At 38.5% G+C, this 23,547-nt stretch overlaps 1 protein-coding gene across 4 annotated transcripts in view; it reads left to right on the top strand.

Annotated features, from left to right (window-relative positions):
• Positions 1-23,547, top strand: part of sh3pxd2b (SH3 and PX domains 2B) — a 93,554-nt gene that overhangs the window by 11,287 nt on the left and 58,720 nt on the right. For all 4 annotated transcript variants that reach the window (XM_030154659.1, XM_030154658.1, XM_030154661.1 and 1 more), the window contains exon 3: positions 13,508-13,583. In XM_030154659.1, the coding sequence (XP_030010519.1) occupies positions 13,508-13,583 (76 nt within the window). The remainder of the gene's footprint in view (positions 1-13,507; positions 13,584-23,547) is intronic.

Below are 23,547 nucleotides of genomic sequence, written 5' to 3'. Positions count from 1 at the left end.
ACAAATTAGTTGTGTTTCCTCTCGTTGTGGTAACAGGTGCAAGGGACTGTCGACACAGAACACGTGTTTCAATATCGTCCTTCTTGTAGCCGAAATAATTCCAGATTAACTGACGTTGCTTTTGTTTTTGGCACCAAGTCTTTTTTTTTTTTTTTTTTGGTGATTTTGTCTTGTTCGTTGCTCATTTTTATTAGCTTACCGGCCGACAGGCTTTAAGCTATTGTCGTCATGCGGCATCTGGCGTCGTCGTCTGTCATCATCTGTCGTCCGTTACAAAAATTTCAATCATCTTCTTCTCCGAAACTACAATTCCGATTGACTTCAAAATTGGTATACAGCTTCTTTATGATGATGTCAACATAAGGTATTGAAATTATTTCGATCCCAATCTGATTCTGGATTTGGTGTGACTTTGAAAATTTTTCCCATTATAAGAGACAGGAAGTAGATTGATCCAATAAATTAGTAAGTATCAATGATATCAACTTGGAATTTGAATTTTTTACAGATCTGATTGGAATATGACCAAAACATGGGTTATTTCTGTAATATAATAAATACACATAACTGGGTGTAAATGGCATCTGGATACATTTCCCAAAGCTTTTAATTTGGCCAGTAAGCTACAAGGCCATTGGTCCTATTTTTCAATGTTGTTACCAGTGACTCACTCCATGTGCAGGGGCGTGGTCTGCTTCGGCAAACTGATTAAGAATGATTGTGATTGGTGGATCGCTGCGTGCAGTGTGTGTCAGGTACCCTTGAAATTAGATGAGAACACATTGAGTTCATTTGCCTCCTACATCGCAGGACCTGCGATGTGACAATTGCGCACATGTACATTGCAATGATGATGCTCAAATGATCTATTATGCAGCTCTAGTGTCAGCCTAGGTTTGACCTTGAAAATGACTGTCAAGGTTGACAACCAACGAACTTGTTCAAGAGCTTCCCAGGTTGCACCCAATACCAAACATGAAGGAGATTGGATGATTTGAAGATGAATTATCTTCTTGACAATTGGTTGAATTACTCAAACACCTGCAGCTACTGCAGTGGAACGGTATCAGTTCAGATGAATGATCTAGAGCAAATGTTGACATTATACTGCTGAATGTCTCAAATTAAAGTGACACAACTGTACACAGTGCCTAACTAGTAATCAAGCCTCATCATTATTATTTATTTATTTATTTTTACTTGGTCTGTTTTTGAGGACCAGCCTGTATTTCTTTGTATTGGCCTCACTCCCAGCTATTATTAGAGACGTGGCTTGTAATTGAGTACTGTTTTTTTTTTTTTTTTACATAATGAGTTGCATCAGCGACCAGTATCCTTGTTTCTGCTGAGCCATGTGCAATTTACTGCCAAGCCGAGATGAGGGCAGCAACATGAAGGACACTTCCATGACATTTCAGTAAAGGGAAGTCATGCCCAGTGCCTGTTGTGCTTATTTATGAGAGAAGTTTTTTTTTGTGTGTTTTTGGGGCCATGAGGAAAGGAGTCAAATGTAAAAAAAAAAAAAAAAAAAGGCACCAACATCGCAACATGGAATTTTAAGGTGATTAAAGAGGAGAGCTGTAAAATATAGAAAAGGCAACATGTAAATAAAAGTCATACAGTCAGCTTATTGTGAACTACGTTGCCTGCTGTTTGTTGACAGTTGATAAGCCAGCCTAGAGGTGCATTACTGCCACCAAGTGGACTGGAGTCACTTCACGCTCATTTTTGGGCTGTGACGGTCTCATTACGTCAAACTGTGGAGAGGCTTCTGAGTCAAATGCAACACCTAGAGGTAAAGTTTGGCGTAACCGTCCAGTCCAGGTTCACATGTATTTTTAAAACTCTATCAGCTGAGTCCAGGATAATTGTTGGAGAAAAAAATGCTGGCAATAAATGTTTGCCAGTGTTGCCAACAATGACTGCATGTATTGAGATTTCTGCTGACGGATTAAAATGAACTTTTGGGGTTTCACTGTGTTCTTGATGATTTTGTGAATCAAATCCAAAAGACAAATGTTTACAGAGTAAACGTCACTACTGCATTCAGTTTCATTATGTGCTTGTTTGTTCCTGACTGTTAGAGTTGGAAAGGGTTTCTAAGGAGTATGGCCAAGGCTCACAAAACCCCAGATGTGAAAGTAGACCTGTTTTTCTTTTTAACCATTTGCTGTCATTGAATTATCTTGATTCAGACTGACAAGAACTGGAACTTACAGTCGAGTGATTGGGATTAATCTTGTTTTAGGAAAATGCTTTATTATTTCTGGCCACCTGTGAGAAAACAGGCAGTTCTTTGCTAAATGTGTCAAGAAACTAAACCAGAAAATGATACACACTTCATGCACCGGTGCTGTAATATGTAAATCAGGAACTGTTAAGTGGAAAGTTCCTCTTCATTTGTTGCCATAGACTGTTGATATGCCCAGGGGGTACTGTGCTTCCTGTCTGATGCATTCTGGGATAGATTTTAGTGGAAGGAAGGTACATGGAAGTGGTTTCTTTAGCCTGTTAGAGGAGGGTGGGAAAATGCATGACATCATAAAAAATGTGTGTACAGAGATGTGAAGTCCAGAAGATGTGACTAAATCCAATCTTTTCAGATGTTGGATCGGCTTAATGTTAACACAGCACAGATGTCACCATTCAGGAACCTGGTGCCTCGAATGCAACACTAAAAAACCTGCATACCATTCTAAGTATACCTGGATCCAACCCGAGATTAACCCTCAAAGACCCAAAAGCATTCACTGATCTAAAATGTTCAATAACTTTTGAGCCACAATTCCTACCAATACAATCATATTCAGGCAGTTTTTAAGTTTTTCCACAGCATCAGATGTTTTTTTTTTTTTTTGGATGCATCCATATTCTCTGTAGTGAGCACTGAAAAACCATTGTCTTCTGCAACACTGGTTCAGCTAGAAAAACCCGTGGCAATAGTTGTAGATGCTTGTTATGCAGAATTAATGACATATTTTGCAGAAAATGTAAAGTTTCCTTCAAATTTCTCTGTTTTGATATATTTGCTGAATTTACCAAGCCCTGTGATGAACTACCAACAGGATGTACCCCACCCTCACCCAGACCAATTAATTAAATGTATGAAAATACCTGATTTTCACTGACAAAATGCAAAGGATAATAGTATAATAAATGATATAATATAATAAATGCTGATAATTCACTTGATAATGGATGAATGTAGAAAGATGTTCAAGGGGTCATATTTTGCTAAACCCATTTTTATTAGTCTTTAGTTCATTTATTTGTGTATTTGGACCCAAATATTTCAAAAAGTTTGAATTTGAACCCTCCAGGTGCTGCAAAGCTATCTTTATATTAATTCCAGCAAAAATCGAGTGGATTTCTACAACCCGTTTCAATACTTTCTTAGTTTGTTACGTATATAACTAGTTATGCCACGACATTTGCGCATATAAGGTCAAGACTTCCAATGAACATTTCTCCATGTGCTGCATAATTGTTTATCAGCAGCAGTGGTTGTAGTCCATACTGAAAATATGTCCAAACTTTGAGCCGATTACCTAAAATGTTCAATCGTTGCTTGAACGGAACAGAGCAGCACAGTCAACAACCTGGAGGGGGTGGGGCATGAAGTGACTCATTTGCATTTAAAGGGCTAGCGCTCATAACGACCTTTCTGGTGTCATTACTCAGAAATAGGGTTTAAGATGGACCTGTGGAGTTGAGTTAATGAAAAATTCAGACCCAAGCATAGCATTTACAGTTTATGCAGACCACAGAGAAATGTTTTAAAATGCATAATTCCATTTAAAAAAGGAAAAAAAATCACTCCTTTAATGTGGAAGTCACCACACAAAATAGTTCTGAGTCTTTGTGGGTTAGGTGACCACCTGGTGCTCCCAGTGGGTGGTGGGGCAAAAGGTCAGGCTCTGTCAAACATTAGGCGTGTCTGTAACAAGAAGTGTGCATTGTGTTAAAAATGACCACAGACATGAATGTACAGTAGGGAGCGAAGACCAGCATATTGTACAAAGAACAGCCATTGTTGTCTGCCTTTTTTATCCTCTCATTCAGGGCCTGGCGCTTCGCTGGTACTCTTTATTAGGCCTTTATTTGAAGGCTCCCGATGTGGTTCAAGCGGATATGGACTAGACAAATTATAGACCCTTGGAGGATTACATTAGCTTCTGACTCAGATGGAACCAGTCAAATGAAATAACAGTGTTTAAAGGTTTACAGAACCGTTGAATGTGTTAACAGACTGTTGTGGTGACAGGGACACTTAAGAGTTTATTTTGTGCTGAGTAATAGTCAACAAGTTGACATAAAATGCGCATAGGCAGGTTGATTTCTACTGTTTTGTTGACTGTGTGATGTAGACGAACTCATCAAATAAAAGACCAAAAATATCACTGAACTGAATTAAACATACTTAAGCGTCTAGTTTTTGTTGTAGAAAGTGTGTGTTTAGTTATATCTTATTAAAATGAGTGCATTTTATAAAAGCACATCATATCTAGGCAGGACGGGAGGCACCCTGTTGTCAGAAAGGGGTTAAGGTTAGGGTTAGATTTATCAACTAAATCTAAACTAATTTTATGACTAAAGGACCTTCTGACAATAAGGTGGGCACATTTACATAAAAGGGGGGGACATTTACATAAAAACACAATTTGGAATAGGTGGATAAACTGAGTGCTTTGTACACAGATATGGAAGGCTTTATACACTTTATGTGTTTGTTAATAGCTGTGTTTCTTTGCACAGGGGAAAAACATCTTTAAAAATCATAGCACAATAAGGGTTCAATGAGACCGCTCACCTGCTTCCAGAGGGAAAAAGCAAAATGTCACATTCTGATGATGGTAAATGAATTAAAGAGGTTTTTTGAGGCTCATAGCAGAGGAGTGATTTATCTTGAGTTAGCTAGTGGTCAGGATAATGTCTGTCTATTCATTCTTCTATCTTTCATTATTTTGTAGTTGGAACATTTAAATTAAAACCAGGAGTCACTTACAAGCTTGGCCTCTAATGATAGCCAGTGTTGAGCCTGACACAAGTTTAATTTAATACATTCAACAGTATAATTCAGCTGTTCAACGCATCAGTTCTTCTCTCACTTGAAGTTTGTCACTGCAGGTGTGTGTTGTACATTTTCAGCAAAAATGTCATTTATAGACACTTAGTCATGTGACATGGTTAGGGTTAACCAATGCACGGTTTCTATCCACTGAAATGTTAGATGGCTTTTAATTTTGTAATAGTTAAGGAGGCCTTTTCCTTGGAGAAAAGTACATTGCATTACTTTTAACATCATAAACGTGAGTGGCTCAAAATGAGGTCTCATACTAATTAGGATAATTTCTACATTCAGCCCCTGAAAAACACGGAAGTATTTTTTTGTGATGTCCAAATGAATTTCTCTCTGTGTTTAGCCACTACCAAGTGATTTATCACTATTTATTATAGTGCTATCCTTTGCATTTTTCCAATGAAAATCATTTATTCAATTTACTGACCATTTACGTTTAGATAAAGTGCAGTAAATTCAAAGGTTATTGTATCAGAACATGGAGAACTGAAGAAAACATGACTTTTTCAACAAAATATATCATTAATTCTACATGAAAACAAGCATCTGCAACCACTGTCATTTAGTTTTATTGGTAAATCAATGTTTCAGAAGATAATGGTGCTTCCAAGTTCCCTACACAGACTATGGATGCATCTGAAAAAGACATCTGATGCTCCTGAAAAGCTGACAAACGGTGTTTTACCTTAATTATTTTCCATGTATTGATAGGATTATTGATTGAACATTTCAGATTAACAGAGGAAATTACAATTAAAGGCCTGTCTCTAATACAAGCCCCCTTCAAATAAAGGCCTGGCACCTTCTGCAACAAAGAGGAATAAATGCCGGGGTCACTATTTGAGGAAATAAGTTAAACCTACGTATATTATGGCGTATGTGCGTGCATGTGCTCCTATTGGAAACAAGCACATAAGGATATGGTTCTAAAAGCATATTTCAGAACAGCCTTGGAAAGTCATGGGGAGGTTGACTGACTGCTCCGCCTCAGCCTGTCATCCTCCTGCCTGTAGAGCATGAATATTTGATGTTGGACGCATGATGTAACTGGTATTTTGAAGAGACATCTTTACTCTCTCCAGATGCCTTTTCGTGTTTGAGTGGCTTTGATTACAGAGTAGATACGAGGTTTAGCGTAGACACAGACTGGGTGTGCCTGCACTCAGACACATGGGAACAATTACAGTGTGGGGGGTAAAGGCTCTTCTGTCTTTGACTCTTTTTTTTCCCCTTTTTCAGCCTGTCTCTTTGTTTATACTGTCTATCTTAAAGTTGGCACTGTGTCAATAATTAAACATTCTTAAGCCAGCAAGATTTATAGGTACCATTTTTTTCTTCCCAGAAGTTAAGAATTCTATATTTCTCCAATTTCGATCTTCTCTCATCTCATCTCTCATCTTCGATCATCTCTTGTGCCAGTTTGTCATGAGATGCATGACTAAAGCTTCCAACAAATGCTCACCATTAGGTTTCATGTCAGTGCATTCATCCTTGATGCTCTGAAGAGATAAATGTACACTTAAACATCTATAGTGTTTGGTAATTTTGTACTTCTTTGTTTTTTGTGCAAAAGTCAAACATTAAGCCCTGAGTGAAGATTTGACTAAAAGCCAGTCTTTTTTTTTTAATAGCAGTATCTCTTGTCACCTTAATAGTCAGTCGGTCCATAAAAGCATTCACAAATACTATTTGGCACAAGTGCCCTTCTTTCCCATAACCTCTCCATCACATTGCCCGATAAATGTTCCTCAGCTCTCCTTTCTTTGTTAGTTTTGGCTCAGTACAACTTATTGTTTCACTCAAATATATCAACAGACACTTGATGTTAAAACTATCTGAATTCAATTATTTTAAGTAATGAATTGGAGAAGTTGACACTGAATAATTAAACATTTCAGTAAAAATCTAACCTTGAACCCACATCAGAGGATGATAATGGGCTCATCTTTGGTCTTATAATTTGAGTCAGGTGTGTTTCTTGCCTCTTGTTCCCAGATAGAGTACTGTACGTGTGAAAAAATGATCTGCCAAGACACAAATCTAAAGTCTGTGTTTGTTTCATTACGTAAGCCCAGAGCGGAAGAACTGCAGATATAGTAGTTCTGAAATTAAACATTAGGAAGTAAGACAACATGGTACATAACACTTCAGATACGATAACCCATTAAATTCCATTAACTACTAAGGTCATATGCTAGTTGGCTAACCCATTAACTGTCTAAAAAGGCTAATGGTTTAATAACTAGTTGTTAGCATTAATGCTAGCATCCACCCTCTAATGTTACTCTTTGATAGTATTTCTGAAATATCTGTCTGTCGTATAAATGTTGTATGTTTAATGAAAAGAGACCTCCTTGAGAACCTGTTTAATACCTTTATTTCATGTCTGTGTCCTGGTAAAACAACCATTAGCTCCTGTTAGACAACCTAATATTAGCATTTGACCACCTACATTATGCTTCGATAGTTTTACATGTTACACTAGGTTACATTATGTTTACGCATTTGGCAGACGCTTTTTTCCAAAGCGACTTACAGGGGAAAACCAATTAAATCACTCAATCAATCAAATTTTATTTATATAGCGCCAGATCACAAGAAAGTTATCTCTTGACATTTTATATATAGAGTTGGTCAAAACCAGACTCTAAGTCAATTCTACAGAAACCCAACAGAATCCTCCAGGAGCAAACACTTGTGACTGGTGACAGTGGCGAGGAAAAACTTCCCTTTAACAGGCAGAAACCTCGAGCAGACCCAGACTCCTGGAGGATGGCCGTCTGCCTTGACCAGTTGGGGTTAAAGAGAGAGAGTAGAGAAGGGGAAAAAGAGAGAGCGATAGAGATAGGGACTGGGGGAGAGGGGGAGAAGGGGGAGTAGGGGGAGACACATGGAGGCGGTTGAGGATAAGTGAGTGGTGATGATGAGGGCAGGGAAGAGGCCGGACCACCGCAGCAGGTCCAGAGATAATCGTGAAAGAATCTGTGGTTGTCCTGGGAAAAACCTTATTAGAATATTTAAAATGGAATGTTTGAAAGTGCTAGGATAGGAGGTGCTCTCGGAAGAGCTGGGTCTTCAGGAGCTTCTTGAAGATAGGCAGGGATGACTCTGTTCTTGTAGCACTTGGTAGAGCGTTCCACCAACGTGGAACGACCCATGAAAAGAGCCTGGATTGTCTTGTACAAGGTCTGGGGACCACCAGACTACGTTCCCCAGACGAGCGGAGTGGTCGTGGGGCGACATAAGCTTTTATTAGTGCACCTAAGTAGACAGGAGCAGACCCACGGAGAATTTTGTAGGCTAGGATTAAAGATTTGAATTTGATGCGGGCAGCTATGGGTAGCCAGTGTAACTCAATGAGTAAGGGGGTGACATGTGCCCTTTTAGGCTGATTGAAGACCAGACGCGCTGCTGCATTCTGGACCATCTGTAGTGGTTTGACAACACAAGCTGGGAGGCCCGTTAGAAGAGCATTGCAGTAGTCAAGACGGGAGATAACCATAGTCTGCACCAGGAGCTGGGTGGCCTGTTGGGTTAGGTATGGCCTGATCTTTCTTAGGTTGAACAGAGTGAAACGGCATGATCGGGTGACAGAGGCAACGTGATCCGTGAAGGTCAACTGATTATCAATCATGACTCCCAAGTTACGTACTACACTGGTAGGAGCCAGAGGTATGGAGTCAATAGTGATGGAGATGTCCAGCTGTATGGTTGGCTTAGCTGGGAAGACCAGCAGTTCAGTTTTGGACAGGTTCAGCTGAAGGTGATGGGCTTTCATCCATGCAGATATGTCAGAGAGACAATCTGAGATCCGCACTGAGACTGTGGAGTCATCAGGTGGGAATGACAGATAGAGCTGGGTATCATCAGCATAGCAATGATATGAGAAGCCGTGTGAGTGGATGATCTGACCGAGTGAGGTGGTGTATATGGCAAAAAGGAGGGGGCCCAACACAGAGCCTTGGGGGACCCCCGTGGTGAGGCGGTGAACTGCTGATGTGTGCCCTAGCCAGGACACACTGAAGGACCGACCAGCAAGGTAAGATTGAAACCAGGAGTGTGCGTGGCCTGTGATGCCCATGTTCCAGAGTATGAATAACAGGATATCATGATTGACAGTGTCAAATGCTGCTGATAAGTCCAGTAGAATGAGTACTGAAGACTTGGCTGCTGCTCTAGCCTCTTTCAAGGCTTCTGTCACAGACAACAGAGCCGTTTCAGTGGAGTGGCCGATTTTGAAGCCAGATTGGTTGATGTCCAGGAGGTTATTTTGGGAGAGGAATTCTGTGACCTGTTTGAAAACAGCCCTTTCGATGATCTTAGAAAGGTATGGGAGGAGTGAGACTGGTCGATAATTCTCCACTTGAGTGGGGGTGAGGGAAGGTTTTTTGAGTAGTGGTGTTACCTGCGCTTGTTTAAATACTGTAGGAAATGTTCCTGAAGTCATTGAAGCATTAATCACATGTGTGATTGGTGCTGTGATAGTAGGGGCAACAGACTGTAAGAGGTTGGATGGAATAGGGTCCAACAAGCATGTTGTAGGACGGCTAGAGGAAAGGAGTTTAGACACCTCGTTCTCTGTTAGCAAAGCACATTAGCAAAGGTTTAATTCTGTAATATCCTATAATTATTTCCCCAAAATGGAGTTTCAGGAATATAATGGTTTTACCCTGACCTTCATCCTCTGCCGCCGCCTGATATCCTTTATGTGAATGCAATAACTAGGCCAGATTTGGTTGGATTTCTTATCCCTTGATAACCAACATAGGGGACCCCTAATGGAAGAACCTTATGGATTTCAGATTATCTATGAGTATTATAAGTCAACCAAATAGGGGCATTTAGTTGAAAATCAGTTTTGTGGACATAAATCAAGCAAGAATAGGCCGATTAAGATAAAATGTGGTTCATATTGATTGTCTACATGTTTGAAATAAAGATTTCAATCAATCAATCAATTAGTCTTACAAATGCCCATTTTCTTGCTACCATCCAGAGTTCATATGGTGTCATTTTCATTCACTAGGTGGAGGTTTGTGGGGAAAAATTGGTTTTGTGACCAGTATTCTGCCACTATCAGGTCGATGTAGCTCAAACTGAGTTCATAGCGATTGTCTAACAATTATCTATCTTCATGCCACTACCTTGAGTTTATATGATGGCATATTTTGACACCAGGTGGTGTGTTTTTTCCAAATGGTTGGGAGAGCTTCTGTTGACAAATAATTTTTTTGGACATTATTAAGGAAATAGTAGGCCAATCAAGCTCAAACTTTGTTCATATTGATCGTCCAACAAATATCTAATATCTTTTCTGACATTATTCAGCAAATAATTTTCTGACATTAGTCAGGTCAGATATCCTTCGTCTGAATGCGATAACTAGCCCCCTTTAGCGCCAACATAGGTGACCCCTGGGGGACAAACCCTATTGATTTTGGGTGTTCCATGAGTATTAACACTTATCTAAATGGGGTTCGCTTCTGTTGAAAAATTTGTTTTTGTGGACATTATTAATAGATATGGTAAGCCAATCAAATTTAAATTTGGTTCATATCGATCATCCAAAATTAAGTTTGTATCTTTTATACATTTTGTCATTTATTTTCCTTATTATATAGCTGAGGATTAGGGGGATTTTGGGGATATACCCTAAGCTTTGTTCTAAAATATAATCTCATTGTGTGTATGTTAATGTAGGAACATATTTGGTAACCTTTTAAATGTCATTTTTGACAATGTCATATTAAAAACATTTTTGATAACCATTGGCTCCTGTTAAATAGCTAATGTTAGCATTCAACCAATTCCTATGTTGACTATAATAAGAAAGGAAAGGGGTAATGTAATGAAAATCAGAAATAAGTGTCCTTTCTTGTTGTGTAAATGTTGAGAAAAGGCAGCGGAGCATAAGTATTTCAGAAACATAATGCACTTTTTTACAACTGTTACATGTAGAAATACCACCCATTAGATTCAGTAACGGCTGAGTGCTAAATCTAACTGTTAATCAGTAGCTAATTTAAAATGAAGTCTGATGTTTCTCCAGATTTTCACCATCCAGTGTCTTTTTAGTCATTGATCAGTTGGGAAGCAGTGAAATAAAAACATTAGTCAGATTGCACAGTTGTAGACATTACATGACAACAGGAAACGGTTTGCAGAGTGAATATGGTGTACTTCTGCAAACTCTAGAAATGACTGTCACACACCAGTAAAAATAGAAACAGAAAGTTTACATATGTGGTTTATTTGGTTAGCCCTTTTTTTTTAACCCTTAAATGACTCCTTGGTTCTCAGCCTTGGTAGAGGTAATTTTATCAAGTTAACAGTGAATCACAGTGGATCAGAAAGAACATTAATCTCATTTTATTCTTTTAATGCCTTGGTCACAGGGTTCAGCTTTTACTGCATTTTCCTTCTTCTCCGAGAGCTAAGAATTCTTGTCAAAGCAAAACAGTTTTAGTTCGAAAATCAGCTAATGAGTTATACATTTGCTAGATTTTTTCCCCTGTTGGTTTGCTTATCTCCTAATGACAGCAGAGATACCCACATTTCAATGTAGTGATGTAATTCAAGCCATACCACTGAAGACTTAATGAATGACAGACAAGATCATTAATCAGCTTCTGATTTCACTAATATGCTTTCCTTAGAACTAAGAGGCAAAACTAAACTAGGTGCTGACTTTTGTTTGGAAGACAATGTTACAAACTCCCTGCCATCCATTGTTTCACATGACTGATAAACCCTTTAACCCCTGATGTGTCTGTGATGAATGTTTGAATGTATGATTTATTTTAAATATTCATAAAAATTCAACTGTTTGCTCAATAAGAAACATTTCAAAACCTGTTGATATAATAGACCTTATTCTTTCTGACATCTGAGCATGCTCAGTGCACCCCCCACTGCCTTTGTAATGGGGGGGCAAAACATAGAGCAGTGAGTGAGACTGACTCGCTATAAAAATAGTAGGTCTGGGCTGCTTTTTTTTTTTTTTTTTTTTTTTTTAACACCATTTTCCTGTTTTTTGTTTTTGCCGTTGTTTGCTGTGTTGTGGAGACTTTCCTTTTTTTTTTTTTTTCTACGTTTCTACCGAGTTTTGACTGTGTAACTGCTTTTTGGAGTTCAACCAGGTCCCAACCAGCAGCTGGACTGATTTAGAAATAAAAGAGGGGCCCAAAAAAACTACTGGGCCAAAATTCAAATAATTGTTGTTGTTCAGTGTGTTCCAGTTCACAGTTCATATTCAACGTCCTAAATCTCTTATTGATTTACATTGAGTGCCATTTTTGGTAAAAACCTGTAAAACTTAACTTCTTCTCTTTGTCTTTTTCTGTTATTCCACTCTGTTTTGACTCTAAAACACACAGTAAAACAAAACCACTGAAGTAAAGGAACACAAACACATACTTACAGCAGCTTTTATGACACTGAAACGGACACAGATTCATAGCAGCTCGTTCCATTGAAATAATGTCTCAGGGGTTAAAGGGTTAAAAACCTAGATTACATATAAATTTGCTAACATGACTAAAAATGAGCTTTTACTCTGATCTAGTCAAACTTCACAAGTGAGTTCCATCCCTTAATGTTTTGGTCTTTGTTTCTTTGCTGTTAGAAGCTTCTGTGCAATAATATCAAGTAAATACTCAAATGTTCATCTTTAAAACATTAAACTGAGTGAGGCATTTTTGATTCTAACCGATAAGTCTGTTGGTTGAATGTTTGATGTGGTTTATCTTCAGGCATCAGTGAAGACAAAGGGCAGATCTGTTTGGAAAAGTACAGTAGAGAAGGGGAGTGCACTTGGAGTTCAGCTGCTAATGTGGCCAGGTGTTGTTTTATTGGCTTCAGCTGCATTTAGCTTGGATACACACACATTTATAGGCATACACAGCCTTTCACAGTGCATTTTATCAAATTGTAGATGTTTATGTCTAGGACGATGGTGATGAAACATGAATATGTATCGAATGTGTAAGCACCAGACTGAAAATAGGTGAAAAAGAAACCAAGAAAAATAAGTTTTAGAGAGATAAAATAAAGAATAAGCAGATGGACTAAGGGAATGATGATCAAGGGATCTAAAGAACCACTGCTCTTTGGCTTTTGAAAATCATGGAAACAGAAATGTTCCACTATGTCAGTGGTGCCTAAAGCGCCTTCGGTGCAGCAGCATATGAAGCGGAGGGGAAAAACCGTACCATCTGCTCTGAACATTCCTAATCATTGGCAGGCTTTCCTTTATTGGCCGGATTCCTTCTAGAAACTGCTGATTTGTAAAAATGTGGACTCTTCCTCTGTAGCCTAAGCCATCATGTTGGGTGTTATAGGAAGTGCATGCGTATGTCCATGTGTTTGCATGAACTACAGCCCATAAATCAGTATGTTGAATAATCTGACCGACTTGTTGTGTTTCAGATGGAATTGCTGGATAAATTCCCGGTGGAAGGAGGCCAGAAAGACCCAAAACGTAGGATTATTCCATTCCTACCAGGTAAGAGTTAAAATTATCCCTTCTCATGAGTTTTCAATGACACAAGTGATCATATTTTATTTGTTTATTTATTTTAGATGAACCCTTAAAGACCCATTTTTGTGGTGACTTCCACAAATTGTTCACATCTAACATTTCCTAAGTCACTATCACTAATTATTTTATCCTCTTCATTGTTAAGTGAAAATCAACTTTTTTCACTTCTGCTCCCCAACTCTGGAACTCCTTGCCACCGGAGCTCAGAAATATCACTTCACTCCCTCTTTTCAAATCCAAACTCAAAACCCATCTGTGTAGAACCGCTTTCTCTTTGTGAACACAATTGCATTGTCCAATTTTTTAACCTGCCTTTTATTTTTTACTCTGTTTTATTGCTTGTTTTATACTCTCCTGTTTTATTGTTTTACGGTACGGTGTCCTTGAGTGCCAAGAAAGGCGCCTATAAATAAAATGTATTATTATTATTGTTATATTTAATTCACTGATCACATATATGCTCATTCAAGCTCAGAGAAAATTTAAAGGTTATTACCGTACTTTCCGGACTATAAGCCGCTACTTTTTTCTCGTTTTGAACCCTGCGGCTTATACAGCGATGCAGCTCAAGTATAGATTTATACGGGCTAACGGCCACCAGGGGGCGCTCTAGCAGGAAGCACAAAAGTGAGACAGACAGGTGGAAGAGGTGATGCGAAGAGGAGAAGTTTTAATCTTAACTTTTAACAATCATTTTGCGTGTCATGCACAAACCCTCATCATGGAAAACACACGAAGAAATGCATATTTCGCAGCTTTTAAGTTAAAAGCAATCGATGTGTCTGTCCAAGAAGGAAATAGAGCTGCAGCACGGAAGTGCCATTGAGCAACAACGGAGGGGGGATGTAGAAGGTGTGTGACGGAGCCTTTCTGAGGCTGTTCAACTCCAACACTGAAGAAGATGACTGCAGTGGTGTCAATGAGCAGAAGGAAGATGAAGATATAGATCAATGACTTTTCTGGGTTTTTTAACCAGTCGTGTTCCTGCCGTTTTACTGCTGTGTTACAGGCACTGTTTGGAAAAAAGCAGTTAAGATATGGAAATAAATATTTAAATAATCTTTCTGTTTACCATCATTCTGTGTAAATATCTCATGTCACAACGTGGACACCAGCGGCTTATAGTCAGGTGCGGCTTATATTCCGGTGCGCCTTATAGCCCGGAAAGTACGGTATATTAACTTCCTGAGACTCAAGAAATATCAGCAAAGTACAAGCTTTTTTTGTTTTTTATTAAATAAGTGCCTATATTGGAAACATCATGATGCAACAGTTTTTTCAGTTGCAGTTTTTAAAATTTTTATGGAATGTCCTTTGTGGTGGACAGTTTTCCTTTCTTTTTTTTTTTGTATAAAGTTGTGAAACTCTTGTCCACAAATGTGGACAGAAAACCCATAGCTGGGTCTTAGGAGGTTAAAACAGAAAACTAAAGAAAAAGTGACTTTTTCAATTAAACATATCATCAGCTGAATAGAAAAAAACATTTACAACCACTACATGGGTTTTATTGGTGAATTAATGTTGCAGATAATTACACTATTTCCACTGTTCACAATAGGGTCAGTGGTTTAAAAGTTGTTCACCATTTTAGATCAGTAGATGGTTTTAGTCATAGATGGAAAAAAAACAAGTAGAACATGAGTAGAACATAACATTTCTTTGTTTCATCCTCACTCTCACAGACTTCTCATTGGGTTAAAATGTATAAAACAATGACTCATGGGAGGCTGTTGGGTTTGTACACTGCACCCAAAGGAATCATCAAACAACATCCTGCAGCCACAGTAATTATCAAAACCTCACAGTTTCCATTGTGAACCAAGCCAGAATATGGTGCAGTATTTATGAAACTGAGAGAATATGTTAGACATCCAGACGAAACTGTAAAAATGCAAAATCTGTGTTTCCATCATAAAACTGTAATATCACTGGCTTATCTATCATCCAAAAGCCCAAAAGGATTAACTTCATTAATACTTAACATAAATACAGGCAGCAGGGAGGTTTGTTTTCAATACTTAGGAAATAGTTTGAGAGTTGGATCCTAGTATCTTTTTTTTTGTTTTGGAGGAATGCCTCATCCATACAGACTCCACTCATATCTCCCCTATCAGCTTAGTGTGTGTGTGTGTGTGTGTGTGTGGGGGGGGGGGGGGCTCTGCAGGTCTGGAACTGATGGAGAGAATATGAACACAAACATGCAGACACGTCACTGTGTGTTTGATGAAGACAGAGTAGGAGCAAATGGGTGAACAGCTGTGACAGATCCTACTGGGCCTCGTTCAGTGTGTGTGAATATACTGAGCATGGATACTAGTACATATATACAGGTAGATACAAAGACTGGCTGATTTTTATTAGTTCAACATGAGCTCTTGTGAAGGCACTCTGTCCACTGTCTTTGTTGCCGTCTTTGTTAGCAATTATTTCAAGCTTCTTCTCTCACAAAACTGCAACTCAGATTCATTTAAACCTTTATACAGGGGTTGGACAAAATAATGGAAACACCTTCACCTCAAGATGATAATGCCCCAATCCATACAGCTAGAATTGTTAAAGAATGGCATGAGGAATATTCTAATGAAGTTGAGCATCTCGTATGGCCGGCACAGTCCCCAGACCTCAACATTATTGAGCATTTATGGTCAGTTTTAGAGATTCAAGTAAGACGTCGATTTCCACCGCCATCGTGTCTAAAATAGTTGGAGGGTATTCTAACTGAAGAATGGCTTAAAATTCCTTTGGAAACAATTCACAAGTTGTATGAATCAATACCTCGGAGAATTGAGGCTGTAATTGCCGCAAAAGGCGGACCTACACCATATTAAATTATATTTTGTTGATTTTTTTTAAGGCGTTTCCATTATTTTGTCCAACCCCTGTATGTAGGTTCCTTTGGACAATGTCTACAAACTTTGTTCACAGTTTTGAGATACTTTGATTTTTGACACAATTTTTGAAATATTTAAAATTTGCCTCAACTTATAATAGGCCATATTTTGATTGCTTATAGAATGGAAATGGTTAGAGATATCAATATAGTTACTATTGAGCACTGATAGGAAGTCAAATATGGACTTTCATTTGGGTTCATGACCTTTGACCTTGAGTGACCTTGTAGGGTCAAACTCAAGGTCACCAATGTCTACATTTCAACAATCTTCTTCCCTGAAACTAATGGTCCAGTTCTTTCCAAATTATAGCTATAGGCTATGTAGCTTCCTTGGGACAATGTCTATAAAGTTTATTCACAGTTTTGAGAAATTTAGATTTTTTAATTTTTACCAAATTGTTGAAATATTAAAAATGTGCCTTTACTTATAACACTGGTCTACAATTTTTTAGAAATGATTTGCTTCAGAGATTAAATGTGCTAAATGTTACGTATTTTAATAAGATTAATTGGAAAATAAATGACAAAAGTGCCGGTTTGCTGATGTTTTCAAGGTATATGATTAAGTGTTATTACACATATATATTGGTTTATGTACATTTATATAATAGTTTTATAAATCTTCCACTAAATAGAACCTGTAAAGTGAATGTATTCTAATGTGCAGACAGTGCTTTGAAGTAGATCTTGTAGCTCTGAGACAAATATTCCTTTTGAGTCAAACCCATTCTCTCGTTAATTCTTGAATTTCACATTTTGACCCAAGGCTGTATCTTGGAAAGTTCAGCCAACCAGCATTTTTGACGTGATTTTTCTTTATCAGTGACTCTCATGTGGTAACATTTCATTACTTTTATTCTGGAAGCATTTTCCTTGTAGACCAGTTTAATGGGCCACATTTTGATGTCTTATAAAATGGAAATGGTTACAGATATCAATATAGTTCCTATTGAACACTGACAGGAAGTCATATATGGACTTTCATTTAATCTGTTCAGTTCTCCTCCAGTGAAAGTACCACTCACTTCTATTGAGAGATTGATCTCCTGCATCCAGACCACAGGACTCTAACATAGCGGCAGAACCTGACAACTTCACACATTCAAGCTGTTGATTCCTGATAGAACATACCGGTGAAATACAGGGACAATGGTGCTATTTTTCTTTACTGGATCTACTGTTCAGACATAAAATAACAATTTTTCTCTTTAGTGAAGTCGACTTCCCATCTGTCTTTGTGTGAGTTTTCAGGGTAACGCTCTTGAATCTGTGGGTGGTGGTTGCTCTTGGTGTTTTTTAGTGTTTAAAGCTATTTGCAGACACTTGGCAGACAGGTTGTAGCTAAAACCATCTTTATTCCTAGTGTCTCAAACTGACTATTCATAGATCACCAGTCCTAGTTCAGATCAGACATTTATTTTAGAAGGGATGCTGAGATACAGTAACATTTTTACTGATTTGCATAAGTTTTTTCCTGTCAGCCAAGAAAACCCTTCACTTACACAGCAAAAGTCTGGACTATGGAATGAAACCAAACTAACAAGGCACGGAAGTGGGTTTTCCCTTTGCTGTTTGGTTTGTTCAATGCCCCAGGGCGGTTTTTATTCCTTTAATGTCTTCACATCAGCAAATTAGGTCGTCTACATGTGTGCTGAATTTCTGCTGCACGCTAATTCCAGCCTTCCAGACCCCAAACAAAGCTAAACGTCCACTTCTTACCAACCTGTAGACAGTTTCACATGTTAAATCTGGTGTTGCTTTTCACACCTGGGCTTGGCAGTCTTCTTATCTGAAGATTACATGGTATGTGCAAAGAATCTTTAGCTATTGGTTACCTTTCACTGTGCCAGGATTCTCAGAGTTCATACAAGATGTTTAGATTAGATGTGACTTTTTTATCATGATGGATCCACTTTAAGGTCATAAGACAAGGACAGCCTTGTACAAGAGCTGATATGGTTATGATCAGTCATCTAAGGATCTAAGCATCCTCACTAACAGGAAAAGCATCTCCATCCAGACTGATGTTAAATGGCCAAACGCTTAGATGGAATATGTGCATCAGGCTGTAACATAGGTTCAGTTTTTGTTTTTCTCTGTTAATGATTCATCCTCTCAGCCAGTTTGGTGGTTTGCAGATCCTTCTGCAGCAGGAGGCACAATATGTTAGTCAGGTCAAGTCAGTTTCTGTGGTGTGGAATAACTCGCATTCCCCTGTTGGTCTGCGCTGAAGGACAGAGCAATAGAAAAATGAACCGAATCGTTAAACTGACCTTGTCGCTCATGCCTCATTCGCGTCACGCTTATTGCTTGTCTGCAAAAGAAATCTTGACTTCTGAAGAGCTATGCAGCACTCGATGAAGTGTCTGTGGCAGCAGCGTCTGTAAGAAACCAAGTAACTTTGAACGCAAACAATTCAGGGCCACTTATTCAACTCCCTCTGCAGTCAAGTGTAATGATCTTTACTCACAGGTAATATATATGTCTCATTTGGTCAAGCTTTTCTGTTTGGACTGAACACAGTTCAGTTCTCCATGATTTGGATGAAATATGAAAAGAGGTAGTCTCAGTCAGTCAATCAGTCAATCAAATAAATTGTATTGATGTAGTGCCACATTACAAAAGTTATTTCTTGATACTTCACATTTAGAGCTGGTCAAACCAGACTCTTAAGCCAATTCACAGACACCAACAGAGTCCTCCAGGAGTAAACACTTGGTGGCAGTGGAAAGAAAAACTTCCTTTTAACAGGCAGAAACCTGGAGCAGAGCCCGCCTTTGGAGGATGGACGTCTGCCGTGACCAGTTGGGGTTAAAGAGCCTGGAAGGAAACTATGGTTTGGTTTTGGTTTTTGGAGTGAAAACATCACTTTTACACTGTTAGTTTTAGAATCACAGGAAGTTATGGCAGACTATCATCAGTCAGTAACACACAGAGCTGTGGTAACACACAGGGAAAAGGAGGAGATTCATGGAAATATGGTCTGATGAAATAATAAACACTTAAAACACAAATAATTTTAAGTGTGCAATTTTTACATATTTATGTATATGAGAGGCCATTGTGCATCAACATATACACACTATACACAGATTGTCACTATACACAATTGTATAGTGGCAGTCAATCTGAAATTAATATGGAAAAAGTTTGAAATGATGTTAGATGTTCACTTGTCTGTAAAACCACTCAATGCTAAATAGCAAGAGGACACATACATCATGACAACAGGACATGTGTATGCCATGCAAACTTTTGCAATGTGAAATAAAAACTAATAAGAAGAAATCTAGGCAATTTTAATAAAAAGCAAACAAACCATGAATCTTATTTCAGACCTTCAGGCGTGAAAAGGTCTCTTTCTCGTCTAGTTGCAGTTCAGTGTTTTGTATGAATGTAATGGCCTAGACTGACAGGCCGTCATTATCAGTTTTTAGAACCGTACTGGTTTTAATCTCTGTGAAGTGACTGTTAAAATACTTCAACAGATCCCCTTTCACCCAGTTGATTTAATAATTTGATCTTTTGAAGCTTCTGCCAGTGCAGTACTTTTTTAATCCCCATGTTCAAGGTGAAACTTCAGCGCTTGAATACTTTGTTATTTGGATGTATAAAGTCTCCAAATAGTCGTTTCTGAAATTTTTCATTTTGTGATTTGTGCCACAAGTTTCAAGTCTGCAGCTTTGGCATTATGTAAAGGGATTAGACTCTTAAAGCTGCCCTCGGGAGCTAGAGTAGGGTGAAATAACCGGAGGAATTCATGTGTAGTACATCTAGGGATTAAAAGAGGAGCATTGAGAGAAAGCTTTTTTGTGTGTGAGGTGTAACAAGGAGGCTCTCTGTGTTCCCATCTCTAGTTGTCTCTACTCCCTCACTCTCACCAGGAAACAAATGTTGTTTGATACCCTCGGTCACTGCTGGCGCTGCGATCTGCCTTTAAGTCTACCTTTCCTGAGTCCTGGCTCTGAGGCGGCACTTTTTCCTTCCCCCTTCTCCTCCGTCCCACCATTCCCTAAACAAGCCCTTTTCATGGGCTACACCCATAGGCTGACTTGCATACAGAGTGGCTAGTGTTGAGTCAGTGCTTCTCTGCTGACCCCAGAGAGTTTTGGAAAAGCGTCAAAAAAGCTTTCTGTTTGAGGAGTGACAAGGGGAGGAGAGGAAGAAAGGCGGAGAGAGAGGCTGAGGAAGGGAAGCAGGCGGCCACGGGTTGACTTTCAGAACTCTTCTCGTTTTGATGACCGTCCAGACACGGCGTCCTTTCGGTTCCTCTGGCACGACGACGCCAGTTTCTCTAAGATTGAATGTCCCGTCGCATTCTCCATCTAGATAATATCCTTTTTAATCCTCTCCGTCACGTAGTAGCGTACTGTTCTGTCTTGAATAAATGGTCAGAAATGTTTTAACTTCGATCTGCCTGTAATATCTTAACAGCATTCAGAAACATTATAAAAATACAAAGAGTTTGGCCATAATAATTATAAGGTAAATGAGTAAGGACGAGTTCTGGTTTTGACCCTCTAAAGCAGGGATGTCGAACTCTTTTCAGTTCAGGTTCCACATTCGGCCCAGTTTGATCTCAACTGGACCGGACCAGTAACATAGTAGCATAATAGCCTTAAATGTTGACAACTCCAAATTTTTTCTTTGTTTTAATGCACGAAAAACCCAAAACATTAAATTATAAAACTTTTTGCATTTACAAACTATCCGAACAAAACAGATGTGAATAACCTGAAAAAAGCTGAAATTTCTTAAGAAAAACAAGTACAAATTTAACAATATTATACCTCAACTTATCATTTATACATGTGCGTTATGGATCAGATTTACAAAGGTACTACACATTTAGTAACAGGCAGAATATTGTTAAAATTTTACTTAATTTTCTTTAGACATTTCAGGTTGTTCATATTTATTGTTAAAAGATAGTGTGTAAATGTAAATAATTGTATAACTTAATGTTATTTTTTGCACTAAAAGAAACATTTGAAGTTGTCATTATTTATAGGCATAATGTAATATAATTTTTTTTCACCAAACCAAGAAGAATATTTGGAGTCATTATTTATAGGTTATTATGCTATTATTTTACTTTGAAATTCCTCCTACAGGCCGGTTTTGACACCTATGCTCTTAAGAGTGGTGTATGAGGAAAGGTCAAAGAGTTATGTGCAAGAAGACAATAAATACAATCAAATGTTAAGGTTAAGCTTAACCTTACTGCCCCCATAGGCAGTGTTATTTTTTCTGAGGAAAACGAGCTGATAATTAAATTAAAAAATAATGCACAAGAGCAAAAAGACTGAGTAACTGTTGTGACACTTTCATCAACGAATAAAAACTAGACGAATAGGTTGGCCAGAGACGAGATCCAGTCAGAAGGGAGAGGGAGGAGTTGAAAGGACGTCCACTGGATAGGAGGAAGAGGCGGGATAACTTGAGAACAAGACCCAATGGGAAGGCGGAGGAGGCTGCACAAGTTGAGAAGAGCTCCAATCAGAACTCAACTTTATGAGCCACATGGAAGGCGCTTACATTTGTTTTGATCAAACTGCTGGTTGTGTCGACAGTAAAGCTGCACATGGGAACCAAAAAAATGCTGTCACTTGGTAGAAAGAGAAGAGCAGATATATGGGAAGATTTTTGACTAAATCTACAATAGATTTAGTTGACAAAATTTTAATATTTAGAACTAAAACTAAAACTAGACCGAAACTAAAATAGTTTAGATGACTAAATTAACACTGCCCTTAGGGAAATTCAGTCATTCAGTGCATTTTACCCATCCGAATACATAATAATTTTGCCTGTAATTGTATTATTTTATAACCCTGTCCAGTTTTCAGTCATTGACAGTAATGGATGTGTCTCCAGTTGTCTGCACTCTCTGATTTTGAGACTGTTTTCACTATCATTAAATTAGAAATGCATTGTTTGCAGTTGTCACGGCTGATTCAGATTCAGTTCATGTTCAGGGTGACATACTGTTTCTGGTTTTAGCTGATGTAGATTTTCTTTTTTTCTAGGAAGTGTAAGTAATAGCATAGACATACATTTTATAAAACGTCTTTAATTGAAATTCAATCCTATGCTCATAATAAAGTATTGGCAGTCATACCAGGTTACAAAAGCTTCTCACCCAAACACATGTGAAAGTGAAGAACTCCAGGTGTTGCACAGATTTTTTTTCTTCAACTAAAATTCAACTGGAAATAACAGCAGAATTTCTCACTTCATTACCTCCATCAATGAGGACGGAGATGTTTCACATCTGTCATCCTCACTTTTATGACACTGCTGTCATGTAGCAGTAGCAGATGCACATTAATTTGTGGATTCAGCAGGTCTGCATCACTACCACAGAGACATGGGATGTTCATTTGAGTTTCCATTATGGGTTATTGTGTGTGTAGCCATTTGACCAGCACAGAATCTGATAGAGCTCAGACTGATCGCTGGTCATGATGATCACACTGAAAACAACCAGTTCTACTCAACTTCGATTGGTTTGAATTGAACTTATTTGTTTTCTGTTTAGCAGTGTGATTTGCTTGGGAAGGTGTGAGAGCGGTAATTGTGCTGAAATGTGGAAAAAAAACAACCACACCAAAACTGTTTAGAGCACATGGTCGCAGTATAGTGTCGCACAAAATCTGGATCGGTTAGTTTCTAGTTAGAGCACGGTCTTAGTCAACCTAAATACAAGGTGTAAGGCAGTGTTTTTCCATCTTGGGGTCAGAACCCCATGTGGGATTGCCTGGAATTTCTAGTAATTAATAAAAAATAAATAAACTAGAAGCACTCGGAGTGCGCAGACCTCCGCCAAGGCTGATCAGTGGGCCCCCCCGTGGGCCCCCCCACCCCCGATCACCACCAAAATTTAATCATTTCTTCCTTATCCCATTTCCAACAAACCCTGAAAATTTCATCCAAATCTGTCCATAACTTTTTGAGTTATGTTGCACACTAACGGACAGACAAACAAACAAACAAACAAACCCTGGCAAAAACATAACCTCCTTGGTGGAGGTA

This window comes from Sphaeramia orbicularis, chromosome 14 (assembly GCF_902148855.1).
Source record: "Sphaeramia orbicularis chromosome 14, fSphaOr1.1, whole genome shotgun sequence".
NCBI classification, from domain to species: Eukaryota; Metazoa; Chordata; class Actinopteri; order Kurtiformes; family Apogonidae; genus Sphaeramia; species Sphaeramia orbicularis.
This window is presented reverse-complemented; position numbering and strand designations above follow the sequence as displayed.